At 45.1% G+C, this 23,384-nt stretch overlaps 2 protein-coding genes across 11 annotated transcripts in view; both read left to right on the top strand.

The window, feature by feature from the left end:
• The first annotated feature begins 2,183 nt into the window (after nucleotides 1-2,183).
• Nucleotides 2,184-23,384, top strand: part of LOC129846194 (general transcription factor 3C polypeptide 1-like) — a 40,840-nt gene continuing 19,639 nt past the window's right edge. The window contains exons 1-5 of one of the 2 annotated variants that reach the window (XM_055914173.1): nucleotides 2,188-2,693; nucleotides 3,306-3,509; nucleotides 10,734-10,910; nucleotides 11,539-11,682; nucleotides 16,099-16,195. In XM_055914173.1, the coding sequence (XP_055770148.1) occupies nucleotides 2,473-2,693; nucleotides 3,306-3,509; nucleotides 10,734-10,910; nucleotides 11,539-11,682; nucleotides 16,099-16,195 (843 nt within the window). In that variant the 5' untranslated portion in view covers nucleotides 2,188-2,472. Of the gene's footprint in view, nucleotides 2,694-3,305; nucleotides 3,510-10,733; nucleotides 10,911-11,538; nucleotides 11,683-16,098; nucleotides 16,196-23,384 lie in introns of both variants that reach the window. The other variant, XM_055914174.1, reaches the window with a different exon arrangement.
• LOC129846196 (tenascin-X-like) lies at nucleotides 16,203-18,500 on the top strand. 9 transcript variants are annotated; one of them, XM_055914179.1, is made up of 4 exons: nucleotides 16,203-16,730; nucleotides 16,836-17,540; nucleotides 17,915-18,034; nucleotides 18,099-18,500. In XM_055914179.1, exons 1-4 carry the CDS (start codon nucleotides 16,251-16,253, stop codon nucleotides 18,195-18,197), a joined length of 1,404 nt encoding a protein of 467 aa, XP_055770154.1. In that variant the 5' UTR covers nucleotides 16,203-16,250; the 3' UTR covers nucleotides 18,198-18,500. The 9 variants fall into 9 exon arrangements, with proteins under 9 accessions (XP_055770154.1, XP_055770158.1, XP_055770155.1 ...); XM_055914183.1 differs by having other exon boundaries at nucleotides 16,203-16,925; nucleotides 17,241-17,540; XM_055914180.1 differs by having other exon boundaries at nucleotides 16,203-17,300; nucleotides 17,451-17,540.

The raw sequence follows: 23,384 nt of genomic DNA, 5'->3' as shown, positions 1-23,384 counted from the left end.
CGGAGCCTGCTAAAGGTACCAATCTATACATGGAGCCTGCTAAAGGTACCAATCTATACATGGAGCCTGCTAAAGGTACCAATCTATACACGGAGCCTGCTAAAGGTACCAATCTATACATGGAGTCTGCTAAAGGTACCAATCTATACACGGAGCCTGCTAAAGGTACCAATCTATACATGGAGTCTGCTAAAGGTACCAATCTATACACGGAGCCTGCTAAAGGTACCAATCTATACACGGAGCCTGCTAAAGGTACCAATCTATACATGGAGCCTGCTAAAGGTACCAATCTATACATGGAGCCTGCTAAAGGTACCAATCTATACACGGAGCCTGCTAAAGGTACCAATCTATACATGGAGCCTGCTAAAGGTACCAATCTATACATGGAGCCTGCTAAAGGTACCAATCTATACATGGAGCCTGCTAAAGGTACCAATCTATACACGGAGCCTGCTAAAGGTACCAATCTATACATGGAGCCTGCTAAAGGCACCAATTAGGGAAGCACGATATATCGGTAAGCATATCGGAATCGGCCGGTATTGGCTAAAAATGGCAACATAGGCATCGGCCCGATGTCTAATTTAACGCCTATGTGCAAAACCGATGTCAAAGCTGACGTTCATACTTATGTAACGTAGGTAGATGATGTAATGACGCCACAAATTGTAGCGCTACACTTACAACACAGCATTCCTAACCTCACCCACAATGTCTGCTGTGTATCGAGCATTCATTTGAAAGAGTAAGAACATTTCAGCGAGATAACTCAAAGGCGAAATCCATTAACGCCAAGATAATAGAATTCATTGCCCTTGACAATCAACTGTTCTCTGTCGTGGATGACGTTGGCTTTCGCCAACTGGTCGAGCACCTCGAGCTCCAGTACACAGTACTAGGTAGCCACTATTTTTTCAGATGTTGCCCTACCGGAGTTACACAGTATTGTTGAAACGCACATCCATGAGCTACTTACTACGTGCTTCACTGCTATTAGCTTTATGACTGACATTTGGACCTGCGATGTCAGCCCCATGGGCATGCGGAGTCTGACAGCACAGTGGGTCGATGAGGATTTCCTACTGAGGAAAGCCGTATTGCTGAAGAATGTGCAGGTTCTCATACCACTGCTGCCATTTCAATGGCATTTGAGAACATGTTTGGAACATGAACACACTCCTAGCGCCATTCAAACAACTGACTGGAGAAACAAGCTCATCAACTGCGTCTGCAGCAGACGTGATGCCCCTCTGTCATGGCATTGAAACGCCTGCTCAACAAAAATGCCGACACAGACCGTGGGGTTAACTTGGAAAAGTACTCGAAGCTGTGAACAAGCGATTCGATGGCATTCTCTCTGAGCCTCTTTACGGTGTCGCCACCATGCTCAATGCTAGGTACAAGGACCGCTACTTCGATGCAGACAAGAAACAGGGTTTACGTGAAATGTTACAGACACAGCTGGACAACATGGAAACAGACACAGTGACATGATGAAATCCTGGTTGAGAATGAAATGACTTAACAAAACAGCAAGTAAGTGAAAGAAATAGGTTTTGATAATGTTTTACTGGTAATGGGATCATGCTTAAATGCCCCAAAAAATAACTTTTTGCTGTGTGTAAACTATTTAACTACTAGAATGCTGAAAAGGCCGCCAACATTTTTTATATCGGTACCGGGTTTTTGGCAAGGAAAATATTGGATATCAGTATTGGCCAAAAATGTAATATCGGTGCATCCCTACTACCAATCTATACATTGTCTGCAAAAGGTACCAATCTAGGGCCCTATTCCTTGGGACAGTTTCACTTGAACATGCTTTTATGTCCAGGACTATACTTAAAATCCCACAATGTATGCAGGCAATCCTCCTATTTGTTCCCTTCAGTTTAGTGCACACTTTAAGGACAGTCCCGAGCTATTCCGCAACATATTTTAGCTCACCCCTTTAATATCAGGAGTTGGATGCAATAACGTTTGTTGATTTCAGTTTATTGCCCTCAATGAATTGTTGTGACGATGACTATACAGTTTCCGTTTGATGTCTAAAAAAAGTATGAATGTATGTACTTGTAAGTCGCTCTGGATAAGAGCGTCTGCTAAATGACAAATGTAAATGTCTACAGGTAAATGTGAGTAGTACGCCATCTTGTGGAACATTGGGAAATGTCCTTCAGGAAACTTGACGGTTCCAGTGACGCGAATGACGTACAACACAAGGTCAAAGTTTACATGTGCAACGTCACGATAGGAACACAGTTGAAACGTAAACTCCCAAAGAAAACATACATTTCTGCGTGACATGTGCATGATTTAACGTTTCATTTAGCGGTTTTAATTAAACAGGATACAATGCAGATGCTTTGAATGCATATCGAGCCGTACAGTAGTAGGTGGTCATTTTTTAAACTTTGAGTTACGAATTCGCAGCGGAGCTAGCGAGCTAACGTTAGTTTGCTAGCCATGGATCCGCTAGACATAGTAATGGACGAAGTGGCGTTGGAGGGACTGGACGGGGTTACTATCCTCTCTCTGTGGATTCGGTTGGAAAAGAGGAACCCTGCTTTCCCACGGAATCTAGACTCGTACACTAAAGAGTTCATTTGGAAATCCTTGGTATCGAACCACGAAGTCAACTTCTACGAGCTGCCGCAAGAGAGAGCGGATGTCTTGCTCGTCGACAGGTAGGTTGGAGTTGTCTTAAGCGTCGATCACACGTACAGTGTCATTACGAAAAATGGGACGGAGCGTCATCTGGATATGTGTGCAACAAAAGTTCAACATTCACCTTCTGCCACCATTTCTGTCAAGCCGTCGACGCATACTTTAGATAAATCCAACGAATGCACTGCAGCGCAGCGTTCCATTGGAATTAATGTACTTCTGGTGTACCAAAATGCATTGACACTGTCGGCGTGATCCAGCCGTTGCTTGTCTAGCTACTTCAGTACGTTCAAAACAAATGAGAAATTGGAGAGAAAAAACTAGCTCCAACTGCGAAAATTTGTTTTGAACTTGGATTTGCCAGTTCCCAACATCAGTCCTGCTATACATTTTCCCTATGTCGTACATTTATAGCGTTATGGCATTGTTTGATAGATAGCCTATGAATTTGAAACAAACTAACTAGCTAGTAAAATCATTCAGAAGCCCTGACACCAAAGCTGACACTACTAACTAGTTAACTAACCTTGATGGCTAAATATCTAGCCATGCTCGGTGCCAAATGTTCAGTTAGCTGCATGCAAGTTGCCAATGCCACTATTCCCTCTCCATGCCGTACGTCTGTCCTTCAGGTTTGCAGACATAGATCCTGACACAGGGATTCAGGAAGCATCCTGTTGGGACAGAGTGGACTCCTACCCTGTCCAGGTCTTATTGGATGATAAGAGTGGAATCCAGGGCTCGTGTGTCTTCTTCAAGGAGAGGAGAAACGTCACCCCACTCATCCGCACCACCAACCTGACGCCATGTGTAACGTTAGAGGACGCCTTTAAAAGGTGGGAGAAATTGGCTGAAGAGGAATCCGTGTGTGTGTGTGTGTGTGTGTGTGTGGGTGTGTGGGTGGGTGGGTGGGTGGGTGGGTGGGTGGGTGGGGGGGGATTCAAGATATCTCTAAGACATTCATACCCAGCTGGTCCCAATTCCTCCACCTCTCCTTGGCCGCAACCCTTCAGTGTAGGTTTGGGGCGGTATCCAGATCTTCATTCCGTGTCTGTACCATACAGTATACGGTGTTATCGGAAGTGCACACAAAGGGTGCTATTTGACACACAAACTATTTAGGTGTAATGGATGTGAAATGGCTAGCTAGTTAGCGGTGATGCGCGCTAGCAGCCTTTGTCGGTTACGTCACTTGCTCTGAAACCTTGCTCTGCAAGGGCCGCGGCTTTTGTGGAGCGATGGGTAACGATGCTTCGTGGGTGACTGTTGTTGATGTGTGCAGAGGGTCCCTGGTTCGCGCCCGAGGTCGGGGCGAGGGGACGTACTAAAGTTATACTGTTACATAGGCAACAGGGATCTTGATCCAGGAGGGGATTAAATGTCTCTAGTCTGAGTACCAGTCTTTTTTTTAGCTAACATTCCACTCCTTGTCATTGCCGAGGAGACTCGCCTTTCGGCAATCTCAATGTTCAATATGCAGCTAGATTTACGCCGGAGTTGCTCATTGGTTGTTAAATGACATTGATATTTTCCAGGACAACATGTAGAGCCTAAAGAATATAATTAGAATTATAACAGTGAAAAACAAACACTTAGCTGTTAGCTAGGCAAGCTGTTGTATTTTAATAGCTGCTAGCTAGGCAAGCTGTTGTATTTTAATAGCTGTTAGCTAGGCAAGCTGTTGTATTTTGATAGCTGTTAGCTAGGCAAGCTGTTGTATTTTGATAGCTGTTAGCTTGGCAAGCTGTTGTATTTTGATAGCTGTTAGCTAGGCAAGCTGTTGTATTTTGATAGCTGTTAGCTAGGCAAGCTATTGTATTTTGATAGCTGTTAGCTAGGCAAGCTGTTGTATTTTGATAGCTGCTAGCTAGGCACGCTGTTGTATTTTGATAGCTGCTAGCTAGGCACGCTGTTGTATTTTGATAGCTGCTAGCTAGGCACGCTGTTGTATTTTGATAGCTGCTAGCTAGGCACGCTGTTGTATTTTGATAGCTGCTAGCTAGGCACGCTGTTGTATTTTGATAGCTGCTAGCTAGGCACGCTGTTGTATTTTGATAGCTGCTAGCTAGGCACGCTGTTGTATTTTGATAGCTGCTAGCTAGGCACGCTGTTGTATTTTGATAGCTGTTAGCTAGGCACGCTGTTGTATTTTGATAGCTGCTAGCTAGGCACGCTGTTGTATTTTGATAGCTGCTAGCTAGGCACGCTGTTGTATTTTGATAGCTGCTAGCTTGGCACGCTGTTGTATTTTGATAGCTGCTAGCTAGGCACGCTGTTGTATTTTGATAGCTGCTAGCTAGGCAAGCTGTTGTATTTTGATAGCTGTTAGCTTGGCACGCTGTTGTATTTTGATAGCTGCTAGCTAGGCACGCTGTTGTATTTTGATAGCTGCTAGCTAGGCACGCTGTTGTATTTTGATAGCTGCTAGCTAGGCACGCTGTTGTATTTTGATAGCTGCTAGCTAGGCACGCTGTTGTATTTTGATAGCTGTTAGCTAGGCACGCTGTTGTATTTTTATAGCTGCTAGCTAGGCACGCTGTTGTATTTTGATAGCTTTTAGCTTGGCACGCTGTTGTATTTTGATAGCTGCTAGCTAGGCACGCTGTTGTATTTTGATAGCTGTTAGCTTGGCACGCTGTTGTATTTTGATAGCTGTTAGCTAGGCACGCTGTTGTATTTTGATAGCTGCTAGCTAGGCACGCTGTTGTATTTTGATAGCTGTTAGCTTGGCACGCTGTTGTATTTTGATAGCTGTTAGCTAGGCACGCTGTTGTATTTTGATAGCTGCTAGCTAGGCACGCTGTTGTATTTTGATAGCTGCTAGCTAGGCACGCTGTTGTATTTTGATAGCTGTTAGCTAGGCACGCTGTTGTATTTTGATAGCTGTTAGCTAGGCACGCTGTTGTATTTTGATAGCTGTTAGCTAGGCACGCTGTTGTATTTTAATAGCTGCTAGCTAGGCACGCTGTTGTATTTTGAGGCTTAAAATCAAAGGAAAGACATTTTGTGGTTGGAATTGCAGCATGTATTTAGTTTGAGAATTTTGACATGAGTTTGATTTTTGTAACACATTTGAATTTGTATTCTTATAAATGTATGAAATTTAAATAAAATAAAAGCCAATATTTTGATAATTATTGTGATTGGAGGATAGCTGTGAGGGGTTATCGAATCACGATCAACTCGTCTTTTCTCCTCGTGCCCATTAATGACAGAATGTTTATATTTGAAGATGGCAGAAAGGCCAGTCTGTTTGGCAATGACAAAGAGAGGCAAGGAGTGGCTTGTTAGCTAAAGAAGCTGTTACTCAGACTGTTATGTCTCTGCTGTAATCAAGAAGTTTGGTCTTAACAAGTTAGCAAACCAAATGCATAGCTGGATCCCTGAGCTGGATCTCATTTGACACTTATAGTTATACTTCGTTATCGTTATAAGCAGTGGCGGAGCATGCACGCGAGGCAGTATTGAAAATCATACCATGGGTGTTTCGAAATGACCCCCGTATGCTATATAAACGGTATATCGCCCAAGCCCACTTCAATGTTTGTACATATGTAAGGTGGAAGCAATAAACTGGTGCACATTGGTGATATAAACGATAAACAGATACTAAACATCTTCTACTCCACTGTTGACCTGTCCAGACCCTTCAGTCCTCTACTCCACTGTTGACCTATCCAGACCCTAAACATCCTCTACTCCACTGTTGACCTATCCAGACCCTTCAGTCCTCTACTCCACTGTTGACCTATCCAGACCCTAAACATCCTCTACTCCACTGTTGACCTATCCAGACCCTAAACATCCTCTACTCCACTGTTGATCTATCCAGACCCTAAACATCCTCTACTCCACTGTTGACCTATCCAGACCCTAAACATCCTCTACTCCACTGTTGATCTATCCAGACCCTTCAGTCCTCTACTCCACTGTTGACCTATCCAGACCCTAAACATCCTCTACTCCACTGTTGATCTATCCAGACCCTAAACATCCTCTACTCCACTGTTGACCTATCCAGACCCTTCAGTCCTCTACTCCACTGTTGACCTATCCAGACCCTAAACATCCTCTACTCCACTGTTGACCTATCCAGACCCTTCAGTCCTCTACTCCACTGTTGACCTATCCAGACCCTAAACATCCTCTACTCCACTGTTGACCTATCCAGACCCTAAACATCCTCTACTCCACTGTTGACCTATCCAGACCCTAAACATCCTCTACTCCACTGTTGATCTATCCAGACCCTTCAGTCCTCTACTCCACTGTTGACCTATCCAGACCCTAAACATCCTCTACTCCACTGTTGACCTATCCAGACCCTAAACATCCTCTACTCCACTGTTGACCTATCCAGACCCTAAACATCCTCTACTCCACTGTTGACCTGTCCAGACCCTAAACATCCTCTACTCTACTGTTGACCTATCCAGACCCTAAACATCCTCTACTCCACTGTTGATCTATCCAGACCCTTCAGTCCTCTACTCCACTGTTGACCTGTCCAGACCCTAAACATCCTCTACTCCACTGTTGACCTATCCAGACCCTAAACATCCTCTACTCCACTGTTGACCTATCCAGACCCTAAACATCCTCTACTCCACTGTTGACCTATCCAGACCCTAAACATCCTCTACTCCACTGTTGACCTATCCAGACCCTAAACATCCTCTACTCCACTGTTGACCTATCCAGACCCTAAACATCCTCTACTCCACTGTTGACCTATCCAGACCCTAAACATCCTCTACTCCACTGTTGACCTATCCAGACCCTAAACATCCTCTACTCCACTGTTGATCTATCCAGACCCTTCAGTCCTCTACTCCACTGTTGACCTATCCAGACCCTAAACATCCTCTACTCCACTGTTGACCTATCCAGACCCTAAACATCCTCTACTACACTGTTGACCTATCCAGACCCTAAACATCCTTTACTCTACTGTTGACCGATCCAGACCCTAAACATCCGCTACTCCACTGTTGACCTGTCCAGACCCTTCAGTCCTCTACTCCACTGTTGACCTATCCAGACCCTAAACATCCTCTACTCCACTGTTGACCTATCCAGACCCTAAACATCCTCTACTCCACTGTTGACCTATCCAGACCCTAAACATCCTCTACTCCACTGTTGACCTATCCAGACCCTTCAGTCCTCTACTCCACTGTTGACCTATCCAGACCCTAAACATCCTCTACTCCACTGTTGACCTATCCAGACCCTAAACATCCGCTACTCCACTGTTGATCTATCCAGACCCTTCAGTCCTCTACTCCACTGTTGACCTATCCAGACCCTAAACATCCTCTACTCCACTGTTGACCTATCCAGACCCTAAACATCCTCTACTCCACTGTTGATCTATCCAGACCCTAAACATCCTCTACTCCACTGTTGACCTATCCAGACCCTAAACATCCTCTACTCCACTGTTGACCTATCCAGACCCTAAACATCCTCTACTCCACTGTTGATCTATCCAGACCCTAAACATCCTCTACTCCACTGTTGACCTATCCAGACCCTAAACATCCTCTACTCCACTGTTGACCTATCCAGACCCTAAACATCCTCTACTCCACTGTTGATCTATCCAGACCCTAAACATCCTCTACTCCACTGTTGATCTATCCAGACCCTTCAGTCCTCTACTCCACTGTTGACCTATCCAGACCCTAAACATCCTCTACTCCACTGTTGACCTATCCAGACCCTAAACATCCTCCACTCCACTGTTGACCTATCCAGACCCTAAACATCCTCTACTCCACTGTTGACCTTATCCAGACCCTAAACATCCTCTACTCCACTGTTGACCTATCCAGACCCTTCAGTCCTCCACTCCACTGTTGACCTATCCAGACCCTAAACATCCTCTACTCCACTGTTGACCTATCCAGACCCTAAACATCCTCTACTCCACTGTTGACCTATCCAGACCCTTCAGTCCTCTACTCCACTGTTGACCTATCCAGACCCTAAACATCCTCTACTCCACTGTTGACCTATCCAGACCCTTCAGTCCTCTACTCCACTGTTGACCTATCCAGACCCTTCAGTCCTCTACTCCACTGTTGACCTATCCAGACCCTTAACATCCTCTACTCCACTGTTGATCTATCCAGACCCTAAACATCCTCTACTCCCCTGTTGACCTATCCAGACCCTTCAGTCCTCTACTCCACTGTTGATCTATCCAGACCCTAAACATCCTCTACTCCACTGTTGACCTATCCAGACCCTAAACATCCTCTACTCCACTGTTGATCTATCCAGACCCTAAACATCCTCTACTCCACTGTTGATCTATCCAGACCCTTCAGTCCTCTACTCCACTGTTGATCTATCCAGACCCTTCAGTCCTCTACTCCACTGTTGACCTATCCAGACCCTAAACATCCTCTACTCCACTGTTGATCTACCCAGACCCTTCAGTCCTCTACTCCACTGTTGACCTATCCAGACCCTAAACATCCTCTACTCCACTGTTGACCTATCCAGACCCTTCAGTCCTCTACTCCACTGTTGACCTATCCAGACCCTAAACATCCTCTACTCCACTGTTGATCTATCCAGACCCTAAACATCCTCTACTCCACTGTTGATCTATCCAGACCCTAAACATCCTCTACTCCACTGTTGATCTATCCAGACCCTAAACATCCTCTACTCCACTGTTGATCTATCCAGACCCTTCAGTCCTCTATTCCACTGTTGATCTATCTAGACCCTAAACATCCTCTACTCCACTGTTGACCTATCCAGACCCTAAACATCCTCTATTCCACTGTTGATCTATCCAGACCCTTCAGTCCTCTACTCCACTGTTGACCTATCCAGACCCTAAACATCCTTTACTCCACTGTTGACCTATCCAGACCCTTCAGTCCTCTACTCCACTGTTGATCTATCCAGACCCTTCAGTCCTCTACTCCACTGTTGACCTATCCAGACCCTAAACATCCTCTACTCCCCTGTTGACCTATCCAGACCCTAAACATCCTCTACTCCACTGTTGACCTATCCAGACCCTGCAGAGACGCTAACATTGTACCCAAACCGGCCGCGCGCAAAATGATTTTGTCCCCCCCCCCACAACAGACGCGATCACAACACGCAGGTTGAAATATCAAAACAAACTCTGAACCAACTATATTAATTTAAGGACAGGTCGAAAAGCATTAAACATTTATGGCAATTCAGCTGGCTAACTTGCAGTTGCTAGTTAATTTGTCCTGGGATATAAACATTGAGTTGTTTTACCTGAAATGCACAAGGTCCTCAACTCCAACAATTAATCCACAGATAAAACGGTCAACTGAATCGTTTCTAGTCATCTCTCCTCCTTCCAGGCTTTTTCTTATTTGGCCTTTATATAGTGATTGGCATCTAACTTTCATGGTTACCATGACGACCGACTGAACTTAGTTCATCTTTCAATCACCCACGTGAGTATAAACCAATGAGGAGATGGCACGTGGGTTTCTGCTTCTATAAACCAATGAGGAGATGGGAGAGGCAGGACTTGCACCGCGTTCAGCGTCACAAATAGAACTGACTTCTATTTTAGCGCTTGGCAACGCAGACGCTCGTTGGTGCGCGAGCAGCGTGGGTGCAATAATTGAATAACATGTGTTTTAAATGTATTTTTTTGACGCGAGCGGTGTGGTCAGCATGTTACATCAAGGGTTTAGGGCCAAGGGGGAGGGATAGGGTGTGATATGGGACCGGCTGTTAACATTACATTAGCATGTTACATCAAGGGTTTAGGGCCAAGGGGGAGGGATAGGGTGTGATATGGGACCGGCTGTTAACATTACATTAGCATGTTACATCAAGGGTTTAGGGCCAAGGGGGAGGGATAGGGTGTGATATGGGACCGGCTGTTAACATTACATTAGCTGGCCGACTACAGAAAGTCATAGACCCAACTGATAACCTCTCCTCCAGGTAGAATCAATCCACAACTTGTCATCAACTAGTCAGGTAGATAGTAAGAATGGTCCTAAAACACAAGCCTTAACCCATGATGACCTCTCCTCCTCCAGGTGGGGGAGGAAGCTGGTAATGGTGGCCTCCCAGAGGTTGAGGTTCAGGGTGTTAATAGGTGACGGAGGAGACCCGGACTTGAAGCTGACTGACCGCTCATACTGTATCCTGGAGAGGCTGGGGAGGGCCCGCTGGCAGGGAGAGCTACAGAGAGACCTGCAGTCCTGCTCATTCAAGTAGGAAAACACATATCTACCTCTTTAGCTACTGAGAGACCTGCAGTCCTGCTCATTCAAGTAGGAAAACACATATCTACCTCTTTAGCTACTGAGACACCTGCAGTCCTGCTCATTCAAGTAGGAAAACACATCTCTACCTCTTTAGCTACTGAGCGGCCTGCACTCCTGCTCATTCAAGTAGGAAAACACATCTCTACCTCTTTAGCTACAGAGACCTGCAGTCCTGCTCATTCAAGTAGGAAAACACATATCTACCTCTTTAGCTACAGAGACCTGCAGTCCTGCTCATTCAATTAGGAAAACACATATCTACCTCTTACTACTGAGACCTGCAGTCCTGCTCATTCAAGTAGGAAAACACATCTCTACCTCTTACTACTGAGACCTGCAGTCCTGCTCATTCAAGTAGGAAAACACATATCTACCTCTTTAGCTACTGAGAGACCTGCAGTCCTGCTCATTCAAGTAGCTGGCTTGACAGGAAAACCACAGTGGTCGCCTCTACCTCTTTAGTGTTTATGTACCACCTCTGTCACTTTCTCATCTCTGCAAAGTTGCTGAAATACCACTATAGTCTGCTCTGATTGGTCACCCTATGTAATAAGCTGTGTTGTGATTGGTGCAGGACGGACCCGAGGAAGTTGCACTACTTGAGGAAGTCTCTGACGCAGAATGATCTGATCACCATGCAGTCTCATGTCCTCAGACTGGCCAGCGGAGGACAGCAACACTCCATACTGCTGCTGCTCAAACGCTTCCACGTAGACCGGTCAGTACACACTCTCTGTCGGATTCAAGGGGCTTTATTGCCATGGAAACACATGTTTACATTTCCACAGCAAGTGAACTAGATCATTTTTATTGTTTAATTCCCTTTTGTTTATGAACAGTAAACATTACACTCACAGAAGTTCCAAAATAATACAGACATTTCAAATGGCATACTACCTCTTTAGCTAGAATATATATATATATATATATATATATATATATATATATATATATATATATATATATATATATATATATATATATATATATATATATATACATACATACATACATACATACATACACAGTGGGGAGAACAAGTATTTGATACACTGCCGATTTTGCAGGTTTTCCTACTTACAAAGCATGTAGAGGTCTGTAATTTTTATCATAGGTACACTTCAACTGTGAGAGACGGAATCTGAAACAAAAATCCCGAAAATTACATTGTATGATTTTTAAGTAATTAATTTGCATTTTATTGCATGACATAAGTATTTGATCACCTACCAACCAGTAAGAATTCCGGCTCTCACAGACCTGTTAGTTTTTCTTTAAGAAGCCCTCCTGTTCTCCACTCATTACCTGTATTAACTGCACCTGTTTGAACTCGTTACCTGTATAAAATACACCTGTCCACACACTCAATCAAACAGACTCCAACCTCTCCACAATGGCCAAGACCAGAGAGCTGTGTAAGGACATCAGGGATAAAATTGTAGACCTGCACAAGGCTGGGATGGGCTACAGGACAATAGGCAAGCAGCTTGGTGAGAAGGCAACAACTGTTGGCGCAATTATTAGAAAATGGAAGAAGTTCAAGGTGACGGTCAATCACCCTCGGTCTGGGGATCCATGCAAGATCTCACCTCGTGGGGCATCAATGATCATGAGGAAGGTGAGGGATCAGCCCAGAACTACACGGCAGGACCTGGTCAATGACCTGAAGAGAGCTGGGACCACAGTCTCAAAGAAAACCATTAGTAACACACTACGCCGTCATGGATTAAAATCCTGCAGCGCAGGCAAGGTCCCCCTGCTCAAGCCAGCGCATGTCCAGGCCCGTCTGAAGTTTGCCAATGACCATCTGAATGATCCAGAGGAGGAATGGGAGAAGGTCATGTGGTCTGATGAGACAAATATAGAGCTTTTTGGCCTAAACTCCACTCGCCGTGTTTGGAGGAAGAAGAAGGATGAGTACAACCCCAAGAACACCATCCCAACCGTGAAGCATGGAGGTGGAAACATCATTCTTTGGGGATGCTTTTCTGCAAAGGGGACAGGACGACTGCACCGTATTGAGGGGAGGATGGATGGGGCCATGTATCGCGAGATCTTGGCCAACAACCTCCTTCCCTCAGTAAGAGCATTGAAGATGGGTCGTGGCTGGGTCTTCCAGCATGACAACGACCTGAAACACACAGCCAGGGCAACTAAGGAGTGGCTCCGTGAGAAGCATCTCAAGGTCCTGGAGTGGCCTAGCCAGTCTCCAGACCTGAACCCAATAGAAAGTCTTTGGAGGGAGCTGAAAGTCCGTATTGCCCAGCGACAGCCCCGAAACCTGAAGGATCTGGAGAAGGTCTGTATGGAGGAGTGGGCCAAAATCCCTGCTGCAGTGTGTGCAAACCTGGTCAAGAACTACAGGAAACATATGATCTCTGTAATTGCAAACAAAGGTTTCTGTACCAAATATTAAGTTCTGCTTTTCTGATGTATCAAATACTTATGTCATGCAATAAAATGCAAATTAATTACTTAAAAATCATACAATGTGATTTTCGGGATTTTTGTTTTAGATTCCGTCTCTCAAAGTTGAAGTGTACCTATGATAAAAATTACAGACCTCTACATGCTTTGTAAGTAGGAAAACCTGCAAAATCGGCAGTGTATCAAATACTTGTTCTCCCCACTGTGTATATATATATATGAAGCATGGAGGTGTATATATATATATATATATATATATATATATACAGTGTTGTAATGATGTACAAATGCTTTAAGTACGAAAGGGAAAATAAATAAACATAAATATGGGTTGTATTTACTAGAGGTCGACCGATTATGATTTTTCAACACCGATACCGATTATTGGAGGACCAAAAAAGCCGATTTTATATAAGAAAAAAAAGGATTTATTTGTAATAATGACAATTACAACAATACTGAATGAACACTTATTTTAACTTAATATAATACATCAATAAAATCAATTTAGTCTCAAATAAATAATGAAACATGTTCAATTTGGTTTAAATAATGCAAAAAAAGTGTTGGAGAAGAAAGTAAAAGTGCAATATGTGCCATGTAAAAAAGCTAACGTTTAATTCCTTGCTCAGAACATGAGAACATATGAAAGCTGGTGGTTCCTTTTAACATGAGTCGTCAATATTCCCAGGTAAGAAGTTTTAGGTTGTAGTTACTATAGGAATTCTAGGACTTTTTCTCTATACCATTTGTATTTCATATACCTTTGACAATTGGATGTTCTTATAGTATTGCCAGTGTAACAGTATAGCTTCCATCCCTCTCCTCGCCGCTACCTGGGCTCGAACCAGGAACACATCGGCAATAGCCACCCTCGAAGCAGCGTTACCCATGCAGAGCAAGGGGAACAACTACTGCAAAGGCTCCGAGCGAGTGACGTTTGAAACGCTATTAGCGCGCACCCAGCTAACTAGCTAGCCATTTCACATCGGTTACACCAGCCTAACCTCGGGAGTTGATAGGCTTGAAGTCATAAACAGCTCAATGCTTGAAGCACAGCGAAGAGCTGATGGCAAAACGCACGAAAGTGCTGTTTGAATGAATGCTTACGAGCCTGTTGGTGCCTACCATCGCTCAGTCATACTGCTCTATCAAATCATAGACTTAGTTATAACATAATAACACACAGAAATACAAGCCTCGGGTCATTAATATGGTCGAATCCGGAAACTATCATCTCGAAAACAAAACGTTTATTCTTTCAGTGAAATAAGGAACCGTTCCGTATTTTATCTAACGGGTGGCATGCATAAGTCTAAATATTCCTGTTACATTGCACAACCTTCAATGTTATGTCATAACTACGTAAAATTCTGGCAAATTAGTTCGCAACGGGCCGGGTGGCCCAAACTGTTGCATATACCCTGACTTTGCGTGCAATGAACGCAAGAGAAGTGACACAATTTCACCTGGTTAATATTGCCTGCTAACTTGGATTTCATTTAGCTAAATATGCAGGTTTTAAAATATATACTTCTGTGTATTGATTTTAAGAAAGGCATTGATGTTTATGGTTAGGTACACGTTGGATCAACGACAGTCCTTTTTTGCAAATGCGCACTGCATCGATTATAAGCAATGCAGGACACGCTAGATAAACTAGTAATATCATCAACCATGTGTAGTTAACTAGTGATAATGTTAAGAAACTTAGATACTTGTATGCTCAGTCAGATTATACGCAGGACAACCTAGATAATACCTAGTAATATCATCAACCATGTGTAGTTAACTAGTGGTTATGATTGATTGTTTTTTATAAGATAAGTTTAATGCTAGCTAGCAACTTACCTTGGCTTCTTACTGCATTCGCGTAACAGGCAGGCTCCTCGTGGAGTGCAATGTATGGCAGGTGGTTAGAGCGTTGGACTAGTAACCGTAAGGTTGCAAGATTGAATCCCCGAGCTGACAAGGTAAAAATCTGTCGTTCTGCCCCTGAACAAGGCAGTTAACCCACCGTTCCCCGGTAGGCCGTCATTGAAAATAAGAATGTGTTCTTAACTGACTTGCCTCGTTAAAAAAGGTGTAAAAAAATAAAAACGGCCAAATCGGTGTCCAAAAATACCGATTTCCGATTGTTATGAAAACTTGAAATCGGCCCTAATTAATCGGCCATTCCAACCTCTAGTATTTACAATGGTGTTTGTTCTTCACTGGTTGCCCTTTTCTTGTGGCAACAGGTCACACATCTTGCTGCTGTGATGTCACACTGTGGTATTTCACCCAGTAGATATGGAAGTTTATAAATATTGGATTTGTTTTCGAATTCTTTGTGGGTCTGTGTAATCTGAGGGAAATATGTGTCTCTAATGGTAATACATTTGGCAGGAGGTTAGAAAGTGCAGCTCAGTTTCCACCTCATTTTGTGGGCAGTGTGCACATAGCCTGTCTTCTCTTGAGAGCCATGTCTGCCTACGGCAGCCTTTCTCAATAGCAAGGCCATTCTCACTGAGTCTGTACATAGTCAAAGCTTTCCTTAAGTTTGGGTCAGTCACAGTGGTCAGGTATTCTGCCACTGTGTACTCTCTGTTTAGGGGACAAATAGCATTCTAGTTTGCTCTGTTTTTTTGTTAATTCTTTCCAATGTGTCAAGTAATTATCTTTTTGTTTTCTCATGATTTGGTTGGGTCTCTCTCTGTCTCTCCAGGCGCAGTAAGTATGATATCCTGATGGAGTTGACCTCTAACCTCCTGTCAGAGGCGCCCAACCACATAGCCTCCATGATCACACTACGAGACCAACTGGTGAGACCTCCGTGTGTGTGTTCCAGTCAACAGTGCATTGTTGTGCGGACCTTGTATGCATGTGTACCAGGACAGGCAGTGTGTGGTTAAAGAGTGTGTATCAGGACAGTGTGAGGTTAGAGAGTGTGTATCGGGACAGTGTGAGGTTAGAGAGTGTGTATCAGGACAGTGTGAGGTTAGAGAGTGTGTATCAGGACAGTGTGTGGTTAGAGAGTGTGTGGTTAGAGAGTGTGTATCAGGACAGTGTGTGGTTAGAGAGTGTGTATCAGGACAGTGTGAGGTTAGAGAGTGTCTATCAGGACAGTGTGGGGTTAGAGAGTGTGTATCAGGACAGTGTGTGGTTAGAGTGTGTGTATCAGGACAGTGTGTGGTTAGAGAGTGTGTATCAGGACAGTGTGAGGTTAGAGAGTGTGTGGTTAGAGAGTGTGTATCAGGACAGTGTGTGGTTAGAGAGTGTGTATCGGGACAGTGTGAGGTTAGAGAGTGTGTATCAGGACAGTGTGTGGTTAGAGAGTGTGTATCAGGACAGTGTGAGGTTAGAGAGTGTGTATCAGGACAGTGTGAGGTTAGAGAGTGTGAGGTTAGAGAGTGTGTATCAGGACAGTGTGGGGTTAGAGTGTGTGTATCAGGACAGTGTGAGGTTAGAGAGTGTGTATCAGGACAGTGTGTGGTTAGAGAGTGTGTATCAGGACAGTGTGAGGTTAGAGAGTGTGTATCAGGACAGTGTGAGGTTAGAGAGTGTGTATCAGGACAGTGTGGGGTTAGAGAGTGTGTATCAGGACAGTGTGTATCAGGACAGTGTGTGGTTAGAGAGTGTGTATCAGGACAGTGTGTGGTTAGAGAGTGTATATCAGGGCAGTGTGTGGTTAGAGAGTGTGTATCAGGACAGTGTGAGGTTAGAGAGTGTGTATCAGGACAGTGTGGGGTTAGAGAGTGTGTATCAGGACAGTGTGAGGTTAGAGAGTGTGTATCGGGACAGTGTGGGGTTAGAGAGTGTGTATCGGGACAGTGTGAGGTTAGAGAGTGTGTATCAGGACAGTGTGAGGTTAGAGAGTGTGTATCAGGACAGTGTGTGGTTAGAGAGTGTGTATCAGGACAGTGTGAGGTTAGAGAGTGTGTATCAGGACAGTGTGGGGTTAGAGAGTGTGTATCAGGACAGTGTGGGGTTAGAGAGTGTGTATCAGGACAGTGTGGGGTTAGAGAGTGTGTATCAGGACAGTGTGTGGTTAGAGAGTGTATATCAGGACAGTGTGAGGTTAGAGAGTGTGTATCAGGACAGTGTGTGGTTAGAGAGTGTGTATCAGGACAGTGTGGGGTTAGAGAGTGTGTATCAGGACAGTGTGAGGTTAGAGAGTGTGTATCAGGACAGGCAGTGTGGTTAGAGAGTGTGTATCAGGACAGTGTGAGGTTAGAGAGTGTGTATCAGGACAGGCAGTGTGGTTAGAGTGTGTGTATCAGGACAGTGTGTGGTTAGAGAGTGTGTATCAGGACAGTGTGAGGTTAGAGAGTGTGTATCAGGACAGGCAGTGTGTGGTTAGAGTGTGTGTATCAGGACAGTGTGAGGTTAGAGAGTGTGTATCAGGACAGTGTGTGGTTAGAGAGTGTGTATCAGGACAGGCAGTGTGTGGTTAGAGAGTGTGTATCAGGACAGTGTGAGGTTAGAGAGTGTGTATCAGGACAGGCAGTGTGGTTAGAGTGTGTGTATCAGGACAGTGTGAGGTTAGAGAGTGTGTATCAGGACAGTGTGAGGTTAGAGAGTGTGTATCAGGACAGTGTGAGGTTAGAGAGTGTGTATCAGGACAGTGTGTGGTTAGAGAGTGTGTATCAGGACAGTGTGAGGTTAGAGAGTGTGTATCAGGACAGGCAGTGTGTGGTTAGAGTGTGTGTATCAGGACAGTGTGAGGTTAGAGAGTGTGTATCAGGACAGTGTGTGGTTAGAGAGTGTGTATCAGGACAGTGTGAGGTTAGAGAGTGTGTATCAGGACAGGCAGTGTGTGGTTAGAGTGTGTGTATCAGGACAGGCAGTGTGTGGTTAGAGTGTGTGTATCAGGACAGTGTGTGGTTAGAGAGTGTGTATCAGGACAGTGTGAGGTTAGAGAGTGTGTATCGGGACAGTGTGAGGTTAGAGAGTGTGTGGTTAGAGAGTGTGTATCAGGACAGGCAGTGTGAGGTTAGAGAGTGTGTGGTTAGAGAGTGTGTATCAGGACAGGCAGTGTGAGGTTAGAGTGTGTATCAGGACAGTGTGAGGTTAGAGAGTGTGTATCAGGACAGTGTGAGGTTAGAGAGTGTGTGGTTAGAGAGTGTGTATCAGGACAGTGTGTGGTTAGAGAGTGTGTATCAGGACAGTGTGAGGTTAGAGTGTGTATCGGGACAGTGTGAGGTTAGAGAGTGTGTGGTTAGAGAGTGTGTATCAGGACAGTGTGTGGTTAGAGAGTGTGTATCAGGACAGTGTGAGGTTAGAGAGTGTGTATCAGGACAGTGTGTGGTTAGAGAGTGTGTATCAGGACAGTGTGAGGTTAGAGAGTGTGTATCAGGACAGTGTGAGGTTAGAGAGTGTGTGGTTAGAGAGTGTGTATCAGGACAGTGTGAGGTTAGAGAGTGTGTATCAGGACAGTGTGAGGTTAGAGAGTGTGTGGTTAGAGAGTGTGTATCAGGACAGTGTGAGGTTAGAGAGTGTGTATCAGGACAGTGTGGGGTTAGAGAGTGTGTATCAGGACAGTGTGTGGTTAGAGAGTGTGTATCAGGACAGTGTGTGGTTAGAGAGTGTGTATCAGGACAGTGTGAGGTTAGAGAGTGTGTATCAGGACAGTGTGAGGTTAGAGAGTGTGTATCAGGACAGTGTGTGGTTAGAGAGTGTCAGGACAGTGTGTGGTTAGAGAGTGTGTATCAGGACAGTGTGAGGTTAGAGAGTGTGTATCAGGACAGTGTGGGGTTAGAGAGTGTGTATCAGGACAGTGTGAGGTTAGAGAGTGTGTATCAGGACAGTGTGAGGTTAGAGAGTGTGTATCAGGACAGTGTGAGGTTAGAGAGTGTGTATCAGGACAGTGTGGGGTTAGAGAGTGTGTATCAGGACAGTGTGAGGTTAGAGAGTGTGTATCAGGACAGTGTGAGGTTAGAGAGTGTGTATCAGGACAGTGTGAGGTTAGAGAGTGTGTATCAGGACAGTGTGTATCAGGACAGTGTGAGGTTAGAGAGTGTGTATCAGGACAGTGTGAGGTTAGAGAGTGTGTGGTTAGAGAGTGTGTATCAGGACAGTGTGTGGTTAGAGAGTGTGTATCAGGACAGTGTGTGGTTAGAGAGTGTGTATCAGGACAGTGTGAGGTTAGAGAGTGTGTATCAGGACAGTGTGTGGTTAGAGAGTGTGTATCAGGACAGTGTGAGGTTAGAGAGTGTGTATCAGGACAGTGTGAGGTTAGAGAGTGTGTGGTTAGAGAGTGTGTATCAGGACAGTGTGTGGTTAGAGAGTGTGTATCAGGACAGTGTGTGGTTAGAGAGTGTGTGGTTAGAGAGTGTGTATCAGGACAGTGTGTGGTTAGAGAGTGTGTGGTTAGAGAGTGTGTATCAGGACAGTGTGTGGTTAGAGAGTGTGTATCAGGACAGTGTGTGGTTAGAGAGTGTGTGGTTAGAGAGTGTGTATCAGGACAGTGTGAGGTTAGAGAGTGTGTATCAGGACAGTGTGAGGTTAGAGAGTGTGTATCAGGACAGTGTGTGGTTAGAGAGTGTATATCAGGACAGTGTGAGGTTAGAGAGTGTGTATCAGGACAGTGTGGGGTTAGAGAGTGTGTATCAGGACAGTGTGTGGTTAAAGAGTGTGTATCAGGACAGTGTGAGGTTAGAGAGTGTGTATCAGGACAGGCAGTGTGTGGTTAAAGAGTGTGTATCAGGACAGTGTGTGGTTAGAGAGTGTGTATCAGGACAGTGTGTGGTTAGAGAGTGTGTATCAGGACAGTGTGGGGTTAGAGAGTGTGTATCAGGACAGTGTGAGGTTAGAGAGTGTGTATCAGGACAGGCAGTGTGTGGTTAAAGAGTGTGTATCAGGACAGGCAGTGTGTGGTTAGAGAGTGTGTATCGGGACAGTGTGAGGTTAGAGAGTGTGTATCAGGACAGTGTGAGGTTAGAGAGTGTGTATCAGGACAGTGTGTGGTTAGAGAGTGTATATCAGGACAGTGTGAGGTTAGAGAGTGTGTATCAGGACAGTGTGGGGTTAGAGAGTGTGTATCAGGACAGTGTGGGGTTAGAGAGTGTGTATCAGGACAGTGTGGGGTTAGAGAGTGTGTATCAGGACAGTGTGGGGTTAGAGAGTGTGTATCAGGACAGTGTGAGGTTAGAGAGTGTATATCAGGGCAGTGTGTGGTTAGAGAGTGTGTATCAGGACAGTGTGTGGTTAGAGAGTGTGTATCAGGACAGTGTGAGGTTAGAGAGTGTATATCAGGGCAGTGTGAGGTTAGAGAGTGTGTATCAGGACAGGCAGTGTGTGGTTAAAGAGTGTGTATCAGGACAGTGTGAGGTTAGAGAGTGTGTATCAGGACAGTGTGGGGTTAGAGAGTGTGTATCAGGACAGTGTGTATCAGGACAGTGTGTGGTTAGAGAGTGTGTATCAGGACAGTGTGTGGTTAGAGAGTGTATATCAGGGCAGTGTGTGGTTAGAGAGTGTGTATCAGGACAGTGTGAGGTTAGAGAGTGTGTATCAGGACAGTGTGGGGTTAGAGAGTGTGTATCAGGACAGTGTGAGGTTAGAGAGTGTGTATCGGGACAGTGTGGGGTTAGAGAGTGTGTATCGGGACAGTGTGAGGTTAGAGAGTGTGTATCAGGACAGTGTGAGGTTAGAGAGTGTGTATCAGGACAGTGTGTGGTTAGAGAGTGTGTATCAGGACAGTGTGAGGTTAGAGAGTGTGTATCAGGACAGTGTGGGGTTAGAGAGTGTGTATCAGGACAGTGTGGGGTTAGAGAGTGTGTATCAGGACAGTGTGGGGTTAGAGAGTGTGTATCAGGACAGTGTGTGGTTAGAGAGTGTATATCAGGACAGTGTGAGGTTAGAGAGTGTGTATCAGGACAGTGTGTGGTTAGAGAGTGTGTATCAGGACAGTGTGGGGTTAGAGAGTGTGTATCAGGACAGTGTGAGGTTAGAGAGTGTGTATCAGGACAGGCAGTGTGGTTAGAGAGTGTGTATCAGGACAGTGTGAGGTTAGAGAGTGTGTATCAGGACAGGCAGTGTGGTTAGAGTGTGTGTATCAGGACAGTGTGTGGTTAGAGAGTGTGTATCAGGACAGTGTGAGGTTAGAGAGTGTGTATCAGGACAGGCAGTGTGTGGTTAGAGTGTGTGTATCAGGACAGTGTGAGGTTAGAGAGTGTGTATCAGGACAGTGTGTGGTTAGAGAGTGTGTATCAGGACAGGCAGTGTGTGGTTAGAGAGTGTGTATCAGGACAGTGTGAGGTTAGAGAGTGTGTATCAGGACAGGCAGTGTGGTTAGAGTGTGTGTATCAGGACAGTGTGAGGTTAGAGAGTGTGTATCAGGACAGTGTGAGGTTAGAGAGTGTGTATCAGGACAGTGTGTGGTTAGAGAGTGTGTATCAGGACAGTGTGAGGTTAGAGAGTGTGTATCAGGACAGGCAGTGTGTGGTTAGAGTGTGTGTATCAGGACAGTGTGAGGTTAGAGAGTGTGTATCAGGACAGTGTGTGGTTAGAGAGTGTGTATCAGGACAGTGTGAGGTTAGAGAGTGTGTATCAGGACAGGCAGTGTGTGGTTAGAGTGTGTGTATCAGGACAGGCAGTGTGTGGTTAGAGTGTGTGTATCAGGACAGTGTGTGGTTAGAGAGTGTGTATCAGGACAGTGTGAGGTTAGAGAGTGTGTATCGGGACAGTGTGAGGTTAGAGAGTGTGTGGTTAGAGAGTGTGTATCAGGACAGGCAGTGTGAGGTTAGAGAGTGTGTGGTTAGAGAGTGTGTATCAGGACAGGCAGTGTGAGGTTAGAGTGTGTATCAGGACAGTGTGAGGTTAGAGAGTGTGTATCAGGACAGTGTGAGGTTAGAGAGTGTGTGGTTAGAGAGTGTGTATCAGGACAGTGTGTGGTTAGAGAGTGTGTATCAGGACAGTGTGAGGTTAGAGTGTGTATCGGGACAGTGTGAGGTTAGAGAGTGTGTGGTTAGAGAGTGTGTATCAGGACAGTGTGTGGTTAGAGAGTGTGTATCAGGACAGTGTGAGGTTAGAGAGTGTGTATCAGGACAGTGTGTGGTTAGAGAGTGTGTATCAGGACAGTGTGAGGTTAGAGAGTGTGTATCAGGACAGTGTGAGGTTAGAGAGTGTGTGGTTAGAGAGTGTGTATCAGGACAGTGTGAGGTTAGAGAGTGTGTATCAGGACAGTGTGAGGTTAGAGAGTGTGTGGTTAGAGAGTGTGTATCAGGACAGTGTGAGGTTAGAGAGTGTGTATCAGGACAGTGTGGGGTTAGAGAGTGTGTATCAGGACAGTGTGTGGTTAGAGAGTGTGTATCAGGACAGTGTGTGGTTAGAGAGTGTGTATCAGGACAGTGTGAGGTTAGAGAGTGTGTATCAGGACAGTGTGAGGTTAGAGAGTGTGTATCAGGACAGTGTGTGGTTAGAGAGTGTCAGGACAGTGTGTGGTTAGAGAGTGTGTATCAGGACAGTGTGAGGTTAGAGAGTGTGTATCAGGACAGTGTGGGGTTAGAGAGTGTGTATCAGGACAGTGTGAGGTTAGAGAGTGTGTATCAGGACAGTGTGAGGTTAGAGAGTGTGTATCAGGACAGTGTGAGGTTAGAGAGTGTGTATCAGGACAGTGTGGGGTTAGAGAGTGTGTATCAGGACAGTGTGAGGTTAGAGAGTGTGTATCAGGACAGTGTGAGGTTAGAGAGTGTGTATCAGGACAGTGTGAGGTTAGAGAGTGTGTATCAGGACAGTGTGTATCAGGACAGTGTGAGGTTAGAGAGTGTGTATCAGGACAGTGTGAGGTTAGAGAGTGTGTGGTTAGAGAGTGTGTATCAGGACAGTGTGTGGTTAGAGAGTGTGTATCAGGACAGTGTGTGGTTAGAGAGTGTGTATCAGGACAGTGTGAGGTTAGAGAGTGTGTATCAGGACAGTGTGTGGTTAGAGAGTGTGTATCAGGACAGTGTGAGGTTAGAGAGTGTGTATCAGGACAGTGTGAGGTTAGAGAGTGTGTGGTTAGAGAGTGTGTAT

This window comes from Salvelinus fontinalis, unplaced genomic scaffold (genome assembly GCF_029448725.1).
Source record: "Salvelinus fontinalis isolate EN_2023a unplaced genomic scaffold, ASM2944872v1 scaffold_0475, whole genome shotgun sequence".
In the NCBI taxonomy this organism is placed as follows: domain Eukaryota; kingdom Metazoa; phylum Chordata; class Actinopteri; order Salmoniformes; family Salmonidae; genus Salvelinus; species Salvelinus fontinalis.
The sequence above is the reverse complement of the archived record's forward strand: the minus strand, read 5'-3'. Positions and strand labels throughout refer to the sequence as shown.

Bases quoted from the DNA above. Each gene is read 5' to 3' on its own strand.
- LOC129846196 (XM_055914175.1), top strand. From the start codon at position 16,255: ATGTGTACCAGGACAGGCAGTGTGTGGTTAAAGAGTGTGTATCAGGAC. The intron at 17,541-17,914 runs GTTAGAGAGTGT...GGACAGTGTGAG, and splicing joins GTGTATCAGGACAGTGTGAG to GTTAGAGAGTGTGTATCAGG.